Source organism: Apus apus, chromosome 3 (assembly GCF_020740795.1).
Source record: "Apus apus isolate bApuApu2 chromosome 3, bApuApu2.pri.cur, whole genome shotgun sequence".
Taxonomy (NCBI): domain Eukaryota; kingdom Metazoa; phylum Chordata; class Aves; order Apodiformes; family Apodidae; genus Apus; species Apus apus.
Genome location: NC_067284.1, coordinates 96,137,722 through 96,152,797, shown reverse-complemented (window position 1 = coordinate 96,152,797; position 15,076 = coordinate 96,137,722). Strand labels below are relative to the sequence as shown.

At 42.2% G+C, this 15,076-nt stretch overlaps 1 protein-coding gene and 1 long non-coding RNA gene across 4 annotated transcripts; one reads left to right on the top strand and one right to left on the bottom strand.

The window, feature by feature from the left end:
- The first annotated feature begins 5,291 nt into the window (after positions 1-5,291).
- On the top strand, positions 5,292-14,464 carry NUP43 (nucleoporin 43). 2 transcript variants are annotated; one of them, XM_051616237.1, is made up of 8 exons: positions 5,292-5,447; positions 5,829-5,951; positions 6,222-6,299; positions 7,191-7,368; positions 10,213-10,348; positions 11,123-11,274; positions 12,026-12,148; positions 13,392-14,464. In XM_051616237.1, the coding sequence occupies exons 1-8, from the start codon at positions 5,328-5,330 to the stop codon at positions 13,604-13,606; spliced, it is 1,125 nt and encodes a 374-aa protein (XP_051472197.1). In that variant the 5' UTR covers positions 5,292-5,327; the 3' UTR covers positions 13,607-14,464. The 2 variants fall into 2 exon arrangements, with proteins under 2 accessions (XP_051472197.1, XP_051472198.1); XM_051616238.1 differs by having other exon boundaries at positions 5,328-5,347.
- LOC127383387 (uncharacterized) lies at positions 8,281-15,073 on the bottom strand. Of its 2 annotated transcripts, XR_007889180.1 has the most exons (4): positions 14,982-15,073; positions 14,712-14,844; positions 10,940-11,040; positions 8,281-9,021 (listed from the first exon to the last, which is right to left on the bottom strand). It is a non-coding gene; the product is annotated as an uncharacterized LOC127383387 (long non-coding RNA). The 2 variants fall into 2 exon arrangements; XR_007889179.1 differs by having other exon boundaries at positions 14,712-15,073.
- Positions 15,074-15,076: the final 3 nt, after the last annotated feature.

The following is a 15,076-nucleotide window of genomic DNA, read 5'->3' as shown; positions in this document are numbered from 1 at the left end:
CCCAAGAAGTGTTCAAGGCCAGGTTGGATGGGGCTTGGAGCAACCTGGTCTAATGGGAGGTGTCCCTGCCCATGGCAGGGGGCTTGGAACTAGACATCTTTAAGGTCCCAACCCAAACCATTTTATGATTCTAGTACCAGTGACCTATTACTAGTGTGATGCTGTTGTAGGACAAAGTTAAAAATTAAAATTTCCTTTGAAAGGTGACTGGTCACAAAATCAGTAGCTCAGAATTTAATAAATGCCAAACTGATGCTTCCAGTGTGGCCTTTACTCTGTCCCATGTAGGCACATGATAAAATAGCCATCTTAAGAGAAAAGTAGGACCTCTAAGGTCCTACAGCCAGTAGCATAATGCAGGAAACATTAGAATTATCTTCCTACAGTCACATGGTATTCCTGGGTACTCCTAAATTCCTTAATGATTATTTTTGCCACTAATATTCATGTGCCACCTGTTATTTATATGTGTTTCCATTGTTTTTTAAAGGGAAAGCAAATTCCATTATTGCAGGCAATTTCAAGGAGCCTACTGTCAGTGCGGAGACTTTTGCACTTGTGCCCCCTTCTGGTCCTTGTGAACGAGCTTCCCCACGCCCGGGACCACGATGTGACAGCGCTTCCTCTCGACCAGGCGCAACTGTGCAGGTGTGTCATCTGCTTGGTACCACACAGCACTGTTTTCAGTTCTTTCCTTTTGAAACACGAGAACAGTCATACATAACTCTGAATGCCCTATTAATAGTGCATTGTATAAACATTAGAGAAAATAAGGCATCATCCAGCAGATATTACTTCAAATATTATATTGTTTCTTAAAAGCATTCTTGTTCCAAGGACACATGCAGCCTAACATGCCAGCAGGGTAGACACAGTAAAGTTGTCCTCTGGGTGAGAACCCACGCTGTGAGGGATGACCCTGTGCCAGCTCCATACAACATATATACTCCATCCCATTATTGCTGGTTCAGGTGAAGAAAATGAGGTGAAGGTGGGAATCTGGTGTTCTGGCTTGCAGTCTGTCCAGGGCAAATCTGGAAGTTGCCCAATGCACACACCAGGTCCCATCCACAGGCTTCCCAGACCTTTCCCATCTCGTTCTTTTAATCCTGGAGACAGATCCACTGGTTCTTTCTGCATTTTCCATCTAACTTCTCCTAAGCATGATCTGGCAACTGCTCTACAGTCCATGAGAGACTTGCAGCCTGCCCCAGAATATAAAAGGTCTCCCTGTTGCATCCAGTGGGCTGGGAGAGAAGGGAAGAAGCCACAGATTCAGAGGAATTCCCAAAGGGCAGAAAGTACAGAGAACAGACAGACATTGTAAAAATACTTCATTGTTTTAAATGCAAAAGACATTTTCTGTTGTCAGATGCAAGCAAACTGCATTGCTGTCACATAGAGAGGCTGCTGGCAAGAAGCTAGTTGGCCCAGGTTTAAAAGCATTCCAGGGATACTTACCCCCTTGGGAGATCAGAAACACAAGAAAAACCATTTACATACAAACTGATGCTGCTTACCATGACCAGCTTGAATTAAGGCAGAGAAACAGCCCACCTTTATTTCCCAGGAACTTGCAGACCTGCCCAGGTGCTTTTGGATTGAATGTGCCTATTGGCCATCATTGTAGCCTATTGGCTACATTCTTGGCATGACTATTCAGAGAATGACAACATAACTGTGAGTCTTACTAAGTGATACCTATACTAGGCAGGCATGTGTGGAGGAAATATCATTTGGCTCTGCAGGTTTCCAGGAGCTTTAAGACAAGACAAGTTGCCTCAAAAGGCCCAGAGAAACTTAATATGTAACAATAGCAGCAGGATGCGCCCGTTTGTGGAGTAAACAAATATGAGGGTCCTTAGCTCTTTCTGCTCTAATACCCAGGCCATCAGTCCATTTTAAAAACTTACTAAGAACATATCCATGAAGATAAAACTGGAAGGAATGTAGCCATTCTACATGAAAGTAGAAGACAAGCAGAACTTTAAAACAACAAAAAAAAGTTTTCCAGTGATCAGCATTCACATGGGACCTCTCCATCTGCTCTTGCACTTCAGCATTCCTGTATCCTCTTCCCCCTCACTTGTCCAAACCAATGTGAGCACCATTTTCCCTAGATGCCCACTGTCAGTTGCAAGCTCTTTCATCCTCCACAGGTATAGTCATCTCCTTAGACTTACCAGGGAGCTAGTGAAGGGACAGATGGCCCTGTTAGGGAAGAGGCATGTGAATGCCAGCAGCCAGAGTGGGCCATCATAGAGATCCCACTAATTTTAAGCATGTCGGATCTCTCTCTTTTTCCACACATTCACCCACATCTCAATCCCTTAGCTGTACTTACATACATTTATATTTAAACCCCTCCCTGCTATTTCAGTTTCATCCCTTTTCTCCCACTGCATGAACCCATTTAGATTTCTTTGAAATTAAAAAGCATATGAAAAGTTGATCATCACTGTCTGGTCCCATCTGCTTCTGCATATACATACCACAAGCAAAAGTATTCTTGTGAAATGTTCCTGCTGAACATTTCCTCAGTTATGTCCCAAACCCCACACTAATTGGCTTCTACACCTACACTTACTCCTCTCCCTGCGTCCATTCTGTTTTTATCTTAATCACTCTCCTTCATCTTTTTTCCTGTAACCTCAAGCCAGTTTGATGTGTACCTTCATTTTGTATTTCAGAAGTTTACATTATTTTGAACTCAGCATCCCTCTTTTCCCAGCCCTGCACTCAAAGAGGTGAGAAGGACCCAGGCGCATCAGTGACTTTCCTCATTAGGGAGCAGGACTGGGACCCCTCCATGAGGGAAGGTGAGCCTGGAGCTGGGGATGACAATATCACATAGCAGGACACCATCCCATGGTGTCCAAGCAAGACAAGCAGAGCAGGGCTGGCAATGGTAATGGTTTTTTCATCAAGCAAAACCAAGTGGCGAGTCAGGCCCAAGTCAAGCCAGTTGCCAAGCCAGTGGCATGGCTGGGCAGAGAACCTCCTGCAGCACAGCTCAGGCCAGGAGCGGGTGCCCCGGCCTTGTGGGAGCCCCGGGGCAAGTAAGGCTTATGAATGCACACAGGGCCCTGGCCCTCTGCTCTTAGATCTGCTCTGCTGTGCTCTGCAGAGCGACTGCGCTTGTTCAGGAGATCAAACTGGGCATGACTCCAGGAATTATGACCAGCAGTAAATATTTTGGCATCTCCACATAACTTCCTTAAAATATTGTTGAATGGTAATTGGAGGAAAGCAGACTAAAAGCAAATAGAATCACAGAATCGTCATGGTTAGAGTTAGAATAGATTTATCCTGCCCTAGTACATCCACAGATCTAGTAAGTGTCTGCATTCCCAGGCCCCCTAACCTCTGGCAGAGAGACAGGCATGCTTTCCATTTTCTTCCCTTTTACTCACACTCCTGGTTTTAGCCATATTTAAGGATAATCCATAGATGCTCCTTGTTGTCTCAGCTCCTATGTTGGGACCCAATGCCCAGAGTCATCTTTGTCTACATTTGCCATCCTCTTGGACAACCTCAGAAATATTTGATGAGGCATATTTTCTCCCAGTGTTTGTTTCCTCCTTTATTACACTGAAACAACATACTAACAGAGTATACATCTTTCATAATGATCAAACACAGAGAATATATTTAAAGGTTTAGAGCAGCCCTAAATCCATCACAGCTCTCCCCTCCACCACATTGCATGCTGCCAGCATTTTCTTTTAAAAAGATTGTAAGACGTGGAAGAAAAACAGTGATTCTTTTCTTCCTTCTTAATGATCATAACCTCTATGTCCAACCTACTCCCTTTAATAGCTTCCCAAATGCTTTTGAAAAAGCAATCCTGAGCAAAGAAACCATCCAAGAACACAAGGTAAAAAATACACGCAGAAATCGCAAAGTAACCAACAAAAATATTTGCCTAATAAAACATTTCAGTAATGCCAAACTATTTTATCTCTTATGCTTTTAGCTGTCTGTTCTGTAGCTGTATTCTGAGACTGCCCATTGAGCTTTCTCACAAGTGTTAGGAGAATTGCCCTTGGAGTTGACAGTGACTTGCAGGACTGCCATTAGCAGCTGAATAGAGGGTGCCAGGGATATTGGCTACTGTAAAACACTAATGCTGCTGCATCCTGTGACAAAGCTGTTTTAAGGCTTGCAGTGTGGTAGACTGCAATAGCATCCAGCTTTTTTACTCTGTTCAGTGTTGGATTCTGCTGTACATCATTGGGAAGAAGAAATTATTTGGTATCATATCTGAAGGACTGCAAAACAGCACAGCAGCCTTGATGAGAAACGCAGGAATCCTGTACAGAAAAAATCTGACAGACGGCTTAGCCGGCAGACGGCGATACTGCGGGTGAAAGTTTGATCGAGCTGCTGCTGCTGTTAAGTCCACCTGACAGAACCTCAGGGAGCTGGCAGCAGAAAACCAGGTTGTCAAAGTAGGAAGGTGCTTGTGGGAAAGTCACTGCAGTGCAGTGACTGGGCAGGTTGTCCCACCCCCTGAGACGGCCAGGCAGCTGTGTCAGCCTTCAGCTCGCTTCACACCTAGCCTCTGAGCTTTTTGTTGCAGTTGTTTACGTCTCATGTGGAACATGATAAAAGAAAGCACACGTGTGCTCATTTAACACGTTATTTGGGGCAGAAAAATTATTGTTGCACTTCTGTACAAGCAGGAATCTGACAAGAAAGGAGAGCATCACTTGCAGAAATTTCAAAGAAAATGGAAACCAGAGACAGTTAAATGCTGTACAAGTCATTGGTTTTGAGAAAATACAATTTCACGACCTTGCAGAGATGATACCCAGTCGCACCGTCCCGGGGGGAACGCGGCCTCCCCGAGCAGACAGGGAACCCCGCTGCCAAATTCACCTCGTTCTTCATTTCTTCCCCCCCCGACCCGATGCCCAACAGGACGCCCGGGCCGGTGTTGCCGAGGCCCGAGCTCGCAGCGGCAGGGCCGGGCCGGGCACCGCGGGCCCCTGCAGGGCCTGCCGGCCGGCGCTACCCCCGAGCCCGCTCCCCCCGCCGCGTCTCACCGCACGCCCGGAGCGAGGGGCGGGGTGCGGTCTGCCCGCCTCGCTGCAGGCCGGCAGCTGGTGCTGCGCAGCTGCTACAAACGGCGGCGCCGGGCTGCCCAGCGCCCGCCCCGCCCGCCCCCCGCACCGCCCCGCCCGGCTCCCGCACCGCCCCGCCCGGCCCTGCCCCAGCCGGCCCGCGCGCGCTCGCCGCAGCGCAGCAATCCTGACCCTCGGCGCTCGCCGTCGCGCCGCAGCCAATCAGCGGGCGGGCGGGAGCGGGCGCGCGGCGGGGCGGCCATGGAGGAGGTGTGCGCCAGGTTCGTGTCGCAGAAGATCAGCAGGACCCGCTGGCGGCCCCTGCCCGCCGCCGCGCTCCAGCCCCCCGACCTCTTCGCCACGGGCTCCTGGGACAACGAGGTAGTGCTGGGCCCGGAGGCGTGGCGCGTCCTTCCCCGGGCCCCGCAGCCTCCGCCGCCTCGCGTGGGAAAGCGGAGCCGCAGCTCCCTGCGAGCGCTGCCAGGCCCAGCGCTCCCCCGGCTGCGCCCTGCTCGCTCCCTAGGGAAGGCGAGGGCCGCCCTGCTGCTCAGCGGGGTTGTCCCGCCGGCCGAACGCTTCCCTCCCGCTGGCGGCTTCCCCCGCAGCGGCGTGCAGCCCGCCGCTGCCCCGCAGCCCGCCGCTGCCCCGCAGCCCGCCGCTGCCCCGCGCTGGAGCGAGAAGGCGCTGACATCTACGGTGGCTTTCTGTTCGATGCTTTCAAAAGCGTTTTGGACTAAAACCGGTGGTGTAACTTTCTTACAGGATAACAGGATCTCCATTTGGTCTGTTGGAGATCTCGGAAATGGGGGTCTCAATGGTGACTATCAAGGAGAACCTCAGCTGCTGTGTGACATCAGGCACAACGGTGATGTTATGGACATGCAGGTAAAACAGCTGTGTTGAATTTTTTAAGGGCTTCTCAGGAGAAATTTTGGTGAATTTTTTTGTGAATTTTGGTGAATTTTCAAAATGCTGAGATTCACACACAAAAAAAAAAAGCTTATGAAGGAGGCACAACCAACCAGTATCAGTTTGTGGATTAGTTTGGGTTTGTTCTTTTTTACTATACCTACCAATAATTTTGGTTACTCTAAAATCAAAATTATCATCTTGGTATTGACATAAACTAATAGCACTTTTATTATCTTCCTTCAGTTTTTGGATCAAGAGAAAATTGTGGTTGCCTCATCAACAGGAGCTGTAACTATATTCCGTCATCATCAAAATAACCAGGTACCTTGTCTGACCTACACAGAATAACAGCTTAAGTAGGGGTCACTTTGATCTTAGCATAATATTTATCCAAACTACTACTGCAAGGAACATCTACATACCGAAAATATTTTTTTTTTTGAAGCCTGTTAGAAGCAGCTTTGGCTTTATAAGTACAAGGAAAGAAAAAAGCATTTTATACACAAACTACATAAATCAGATTCCAGCATCAGAGAGACTGGGGTATCTGTTACTATACATCTGTAACCAAATAATCCATTTACTGAAAACATAACTTTAAGAGTTTAGATTGTTTTGGAGGACTAGGTATTGGTGAACTTGTACCTACCTTATTAAGAGTTTTTGTATTCTTGAACTAATTTACTTAGGTTGAGTTTCTTCTTACAAGTACAATGTAAACTGTAGTTTTTGCTATGTTTATATATAGTTAAAAGTAAGAGCATAATGACTTTTTAATATAATCACAGTGGAGACTAGTATCTGATAATAGTTTGTTGTGGTACCTAAAATAAACTAAGTTCCTTGCCATCTAAATCTGACCTTATGTTTTGTAAAGGCCTCAGTTCTTTTCCCTCAGCCTGGGGAAAGATTGAATGGAGACGCTAAGCGAGAGGCGTTTCACAGTTCATAAATAGTGTTCTTTCTGATTTCTAGCTCATGTGAAAAAAGGTGGTTCAGACAAGAAATAATCAAAGCTTCATTGAAGGACTGTATGCTCAAGAGTTGAGGAAAACTTAGATCTCTGATTCTTATTTGTACAGGAGATTCTCATTCCTGTGAGGTAGTGTGGTTTTTCCTGGAGCTTGTTTCTGGTTTCGCAAGTATTCTGGAAATTTTGATCTATCAGGATCGTTATTTAATGGCAGAATTTAATGTCTGGTTACTACTTAGACTTTATCTGCCAACCAGCGGTGGGAGAAAGCCCATTATCATGTGGATCAAAGCACATCTTGTGGTGGAGCAGCATGTACTGGAGTCATCTGCAACAACCCAGAAATTGTCACTGTTGGAGAAGATGGCAGAATAAATCACTTCAGAGCTGACCAAAAGGATCCAGTAAGAACTATAGGTATGTCAAATAACTGTTCAAATTAGTTTAGTTTGGAGTGGTTTTTTTGGTTTATAGTTTCTTAATGATAACAAAAATAAAAAAGGAAGTCATTTGAGAATTTAATTAAGTATTCCAAGGTGAATGTGTTTGCTCCAGATTATTCCTGTATTCATCCGAACTCCAGATACTTGAGTGTATTTCAGATGTATTTTGATATTCAGATATTTTCAAATTAATGTTTTAAGCAATGGAGAAGTTTCAAGCCTAACATTCTCTGTTTAATCTAGAATTGTTAAGTGCTATGACAGTATACATGAAATATGGTTAGATTTCAAGAAGTATTGTGTCCCAAGTTCTTCAAAACTGGAGGTCAGTGAAATTGTTACTTCAGTTTGCTATTTGTACCAAGATTAACCCTCACAGTGTCTGCAAAACCATCCATTTCCCTGTGTCTAAAGGAACACCAAGAACCAGAAACCAGTTTGTACCCCGTTCTTCTGCCAGATGCCTTGGCTTACAGTGATAATTTCTCACTTAGTTTTTTAGCTCCATGTTTCTTAAGAGTAGTAGATTGCATTATAAGAGTAAATAGTTCGTGAAAGGCGTGAAAACCAGCAGAAATAATTTAAAGGGTGGTAACACCATATTTGATAGTGGCATTACTAACCTGGGACTTTCTCCCTGAAACTTCATTTTGACACAGCACCTGTTTCTCCTCAAGAAAATCTTGCCTCTAAAGGATGAAGGGATTTACACAGTGATAAGCCAATTAAGGAAGGAAGTGCTCTTGAGATTCTAGAGGGTATGCTTGTGTGTGTGTGGCTTTATATGCACACACAAAATAAATCCTATTAATTGCATGCAGTCCTTTACTGAAGCTCCTAGAGGACTGCTGTAGAGAACCTTTCTATGCTTAAAAAAAAAAAAAAATTAGCAGGGCACGAGGCAGATTTTATTAGCATGTGCCCACAAAACACAGAAACTTCCCCTTTAAGGGCAAGAACATTAAAATAATCCTTTTAAACTATTTAAAGTTCTTACTTGTATACAGATTTTAACACACACTGTTCTGGTACAAGTTTAACAGAGGAGAATGCTTTGCTGACTCCAAGGAAGCAGATGTCCACACAAAAAAAATCTATTTTTCTCTGGGCAATTGCTCAGCTGCATACAAACAGATGTAAAAGTGTGCAGGATACAAGTTGTTAGTTTTCTTAGAGCTTAGTTGATAGTAGCATGTAAAAATGCCTGCTTTGTTGTGATAGCATCAGCTGCAGTAAGACTTTGCATTTAGATTTGCTGGCACATAAATATGTAAGAAATCACATGTGAATTAACTGAGAAATGTTCTTTTGGAAATATAAAAGGAAACTTTAAAACAGGAATGGTCTATAAATAAGTCAGTTGTACCTATGATCTAGTAACTGCAGCTTACCTGGAATTATGTAGAAGGGACTAGCACAAACTCATTGACCAGAGCTTGTTTTACAGTGAAAGTTGGAGAGGGCAGAGAGAACATCTTGAAAGATGCTTTCAAGTTCTTCAGGATGGAGTTCTGTAGTGTGAGCAATCATTTGTACTGGTTCCCAATTTGATGACTTACTGATATGTCCCAGGCACTGAGCAGAACCCTCAACATTTTTTAATACGAAGCTGGAACTCTTGTACCTCCTGAAATATTTGTAAAGGAGAACCTTTTTGTTATTGTTTATTGGATTTGAGAGTATAAAATCAAGTTGATATGTTTATAGTCAAACATGGAAGGGAAAAAAAAATGTCCAAAATTAGACATAATATAAAAATCTTTTGCAGCCATAAAGATGTGTCATTGCTAAATCATATTGTTCTTTCACAAAATATTAAATACTTTAGAACTTCAGCAATCTAACATTTCCTTTTAAAGGTGTTGGGTTTTTTTCTTCCCCTGTTCTTTCATTTAAACAGTAAGCAGAAAAGAAAACTCTAATATTTATAATCAGGCATCAGTGTAATTTGTCTGTCTCAATATCAAAAAAGGTTTGCATCTTATGCAGCAAAAAAATTCCCCTGTATTTTCAATATGGACCTACACAAAACTTCAAAAATACATGAGGTGAAAGTATACTTAACAGTGTTACCCCATCATAATCAAGATGAAAAGTTTATATATAATAGCAGAATTAAAATACAAGAATACAGTATCTACATTATTCTCTCCTAAAGCCTCAAAAGTTTCACCCCAGTGCTGTGAAGTGTTTGACATCATAAATTATTCTGATCAAAATAAGCGCTGGAGAGAAGGACCTGAAAAAAAGAGCTTTGCCATTTAGTTATTAAGAAGCAAAGTATAATTCTGGTTTGGCAGTAGGGACAGGGATGGATATCGCATTGATAATTATTGGCCTATAGAAAGTTGGTGAGTTAAGTGCATTTGTATACAGCTGTTTAATGTTCTCAGCTAGAGCTAGTTTCTTGTGCTCAAAAGAACTGCATTATGAAAAGCTGCATGGCTCACCCCCGTCAGTAGATGTAGAGCATATAAAGAAAACCCTTACAGAAATCATCGATCCAGGTAAATAGATTCCTCTTCTTAGGAGCTGCATTAATAAATCTTAGGGATCAACTAGTAGTTCTGTCAGCACTGGAGCTAACTAAATATAGCTTCTTACACATTTGTCTCAGTAGTATTAGATACAGGAAACAAGGGCTTCTTTTTCACAGGGTACTCTTGTAATACTTAAAATATCATATGACACTGGTCTGTCTCTGCCCCTGAAAATGCAGAGAGGTTGTAACCATGTTTAAGCAGCTGTGTTCTGTTTTCTAAAAGGAGTTATTTTGTGGTAATTAAATGGTTTACCTGAAAGCCCTTCTCTTTTGCAGACAATGCAGACAGCAGTACGCTCCATGCAGTGACTTTCCTTCGTACAACTGAGATCTTGACAGTAAATTCAATTGGACAGTTAAAAATATGGGACCTCAGACAGCAAAGAAATGAGCCATCTCAAATATTTTCTTTGTAAGACCTCATTTTGTTTTACGTACTTACTTAGAAGCATGTGCTATTTTATATAATCTGATTTTAATCTTTCCTGATACATTCTTGACAAGGAGATGATAAATTATTTTTTAAAGGCTTTTAACTTATTTGGTATTTAAATAATCAAAAACAGGCTCTGCTTAATGGTGAATGGCTGACTAAATACACTTCACATCTCTTTTTCTCCACAGGCCTGATAGAAAGTTTCTGGCATTTGAAATGTATTTGAGTTATAACTTTGTGCCTTAAAATGTATTATGAGAAAACAAACTGAGCTACATTCAAATCCTGTTGTCTGTAGAATAATTCCCATTGTTAATAGGCTATGGTTTAGATACCTGCTTCTGTTAATGCCCAGTCTTCCTTTGTAACACTTAGTATATGTTGAAACTGTAACTGTAACGTGAATTTCAGAGTAATCTTCTTACTATTGTAGGTATACTTAGAGTATTATCTGCATGCAGGGTTTTCTCACTCCTGTAAAGCTGTGAGCCCCTGTGTCAGCCTGTAAACTGTAGGGCACATAGACCCTGACACGCATCGAATTGTAGCTTCACCTTATTGCCATACCTCTGATTTCCAGCAGATGTCACACGGTTTAAGCCTGTAGTGGCCAGATGCTACAGGGATTGAAGCTGCAGTTGATACAGTTACCTTGTTCGTCAAGGATCCTAGGGATTAAGAAGGAGAAAACAGAAGCTGAATGAGTAACTTATGTTTGGTTTGTTTGGGTTTTTCCCGTCTCCTTTGCAGGACAGGTGACAGAGTTCCACTGCACTGTGTGGACAGGCATCCCAATCAGCAGCATATTGTGGCCACAGGGGGCCAGGATGGGATGCTGAGTATATGGGACATCAGGCAGGGTACTATGCCAGTGTCCCTGCTAAACGCTCATGAAGCAGAAAGTAAGTGTCTGAAATGGAAGGGGGAAAAGAAAGTGGCATTTTGGAAAAGTGTAAATTCTGGAAAAAATTAGGTGGTGTAGCTACTATAGAAAAAGATTACATAGTTACTACTTCCTGTGTTGTCATCCAGTTGGCTTCAGTTTGTTCCTTTTCTGTATATGAAACTGTTCTTAGCTTAAAAGCCAACTCTAAACTAAAGCTAGAACAAGTAAGTGGTTCTTTAATGTCTCATTACATTCATTTAATCAGAATGGCTGTGTTTCTAGAAGGGTAGGTATTTTAATAGTCACAGAAATTGATGCTGTGGTGTGCAGGTAGAGAGTAAAGCAAAAATATAGTTACTAAAAAACTTGAAAATGTGAGGAAGGAGGGGAAACTGAAGATAGTACAGATCCATTTGGTGCCTACACAATGCTGAAACAGTTTGCTTTCCTGGTAGTTTTATATGAACAAGACAGCAATTCGTTTTGTGCTGAAAATTTCTTGACTTGATGCCACAATTATATTTAAAGAGTAAAAATACTGCTTGATGTTAAGTTTTACTGATTTTCCCTCCAGAGGAGAGAAAACTGCAGTAAATAACTAAGGGTGGGGTTTTTGTCTCAGACCCACACACACTTAAGAATGGAAGATTTTGGTGGGGGCCTGAGTTCTTGTAAGTACATGTCCATATCATACTAGTCAAAGTGCACTGAGCTAAGTACTTCATAATTGTTCTGAAATGGTTTTGGTTTTGGCTTGATACTTCCAGTGTGGGAAGTTCATTTCCATCCCTCCAACCCTGATCACTTATTTACGTGTTCTGAAGATGGATCTCTTTGGCACTGGGACACTTCCACAGATGTATCTGAAAAACCATCTTTTCTTCATCAAGGTAAGGATGTTTCAAGTCAATCTGCACTGAATTTGTCATTTGGCAACATAAGTCAGTGTTCTCACATGACCCAATTAATAACACAATCCTAATACAGAAAACTAAAAGCTGGTTTCTTTTCTTAGAAAGCCCTGATAGGCACTTCAGCAAAATAGTTTTGTTTTTTGTGGTCTGGGTTTTTTTTACCTCAGTCTGCTGTACTCTGCCCAGTCTGTGAAGGGGCCACATCTAGTATTTCAGAGGTAGATTACGTTCACTTAAAAATGATCTGCATAAAGACATGAAGGCAGCCTAAATGACACATTACTTTCTGAATCTCTGAGGGAAATACACAAAATTTTGTAGTAACAAAATAATTTATACATTAATAGGATGGTGGAATTAAGAATTTACTATTCAAGGTCATAATTGGAATTTCCAATGAATGAAACTGGGTCCCTTTATACTGTGGCAGGATTTGAATTAAAGATATACAATATAAATATAAACACTTATTTTCACATTCTAGTCACAAAGATTGTTTAATTGCTTGCCACCAGATTGTAAACAGTGGGGAATCTTTTGGATATCATCTGCTACCTTTGGCCTCAAAATTGCCGTTCAAAGCTCAGCTCTGTGTAGGGGAACAATAGGATTAGCAATTGAAGTTGTACTCTTCATGTTTTCAGGTATATCAAATACAAACCTTTTAGCACCACTTCAGCCACTTGTTAATTTTATGTTGAATGATAGTTCTCAAACTGTGAGACTTCACTTTGAATGTAAAATGTTAGGTGAAAAAAATTCAAAGTCCAGGTAGATATCACTTGCTGCCAAATAACCAGGGAGAAGGGACAGTAGGAATAAGTGTTATTAAAGCAAAGCTGATGCCCCAAATATAGCCAGATGCCATGTAACTAGACTTTTGTTCTCAGGTCTGTCCTTGCTTTAGTTTCTGGCTAGAAAAACTTGTAGATACTTACACTGTTCATCAAGATGGGTTTATAGCTGTGCTGTCCACTTTGTCTTGAACAAGGACAGAGCTGGCAGCAGCTTTCTATAATCACTTCAAATCTTTTTTTTAAGCTACTTTTTCCTTCGCTTACCAAAGAAATTACAACATCTGTTAACTAATCTGAAAACTGACTTAAATGTAAAATGATATTCCCATGATGTCTGTCCTATACCCACTACATTTCTTCAAATTCTAAGAATATATAAACTCAATTGGAACTTCACACTCTTCCCTCTTTCCTTCTTTCAGGAGGAAGAAGTACTACCTATTTTTCTCACAATACCATTAACCAGTCTGTAGTAAGTGCCTGGCTAAGCAATGATCCTACCAAAGACCGCATGGAAATCACCAACTTAATTCCAAATCAGACTTTGTCTGTGAATAGTTTAGATGTTTTAGGACCATGCCTAGTATATGGTACTGATGCAGAGGCTATTTATGTGAACAGACAACTTTTTGCATGAGATGACTCCAGTATCTCTTTGATAGTACTGATCACCTTGAATTACTGGGAAATGTCAGGTTTTTTATTTATGATACTCATGAGTTTGTTATCAGTGGGTGAGGGAGAGGCCTGTTGTGTGGCCCTGGTACTGCGGAAGAAATGTAAGGTACCTCAGATTCTGAAAGCTGTCAATTGTTATTGATCCTCCAGGATGGGTAACTCATTTCTTCCCTGATGTCTTTTTGGTAAGCAGGAAGGTAGTCACTTGGGCAAGATAATTGCTGTAAAGTGATGTCTGTAATACACACGTGCCAACAAAGTGAAGAAAAGGTAAACTTTCAATCGTTCTTTCCTCAGTAAAGATGTTTTTCAGGTATTAATTCTAAGGCCAGACTGTGGGGTTCCTTGGAATTCTTTCTGTCCCCTGAGATGGGTTTTTTTAATCTGAGTTTTTTATATATTATGGGGACATAACTTTTTATCTTAATTCATGAGAATTGTAAAGGAAGACTGTTAAAGCCTGTGAAATGTGGAAGGTTCTATAAGAATCTTAGCATTTTGATATCATTATTTTGGATTACTTACAGCTTCATCATGGATGCTAAATACTGAAATTTGATCATGATAATATGCTGGTAACTCAGTAGAAAAGGTGGGATTTTTTTAATATTTAAGAGGTCATAATTTACAGATGTGTTGGCTGTGTTTTCAGGTGTGAGACTAAGACTTGCTGAACTTAATACATAGTGTTTGTCACCACCAAAATTTCAAATCTGGTCTGTTGCAATCTTTGGAAAGTTAAATTTTATGTTAGTGTGTACCTACCTCCTGTTGCAGAGGACCCTTTATCTTTTTAATAAAAAGCTTTGTTCAAGAATATTGGTCTGACTTACTAAATTAGTTCAAAAGATAGTAGACGTCATCTTTGCTGAAAGGTAAATATATGTTATTTGGACTGTTCCTGGGGATACAATCTGAAGGAGGAAGGGAAACCTCAGGCTCCGAGCAGCAGCAGATTAAAGTTACAAGGTTTTACGAGGCATTTTCCATCAAAGCCCCTTGCCACTGTCCTCCCGCGTCGACTAGAACAGCCTTCGTGATCCCCTGTGATGATAATGCCTTACCTGAGCTGACTGTCTCCTGTGTCTGGCTGGAGGAGATGGATGGTGTGCTGGGGACAGGGCTGTCCTTCCTTCCCGCAGGACGGCGGGGAGCTGCGTCTTGGATTTTGCTTCCCGATTTGCAGTGCAACACCGCCTGGAAAGCAAAACGGCCGAGGGTTTTCCTCCTGCCGACTGAGGCATGTTGTTCCGTAACGAGTCTTTCGTTCAGGCGTTAATGGGAGCACGGAGGCTCCAAACCCTTTTTTTTCCCGTTAGAAAATCGGTAATTACCCCTCCACCCCGCTGCTGCCGCGGCAGAGAAAAGCGATGCTTCCACCCCGGCAGCGGCGGGGCGGTGGCTGGGGGGCTCTCCCGCGGGGCCCTGC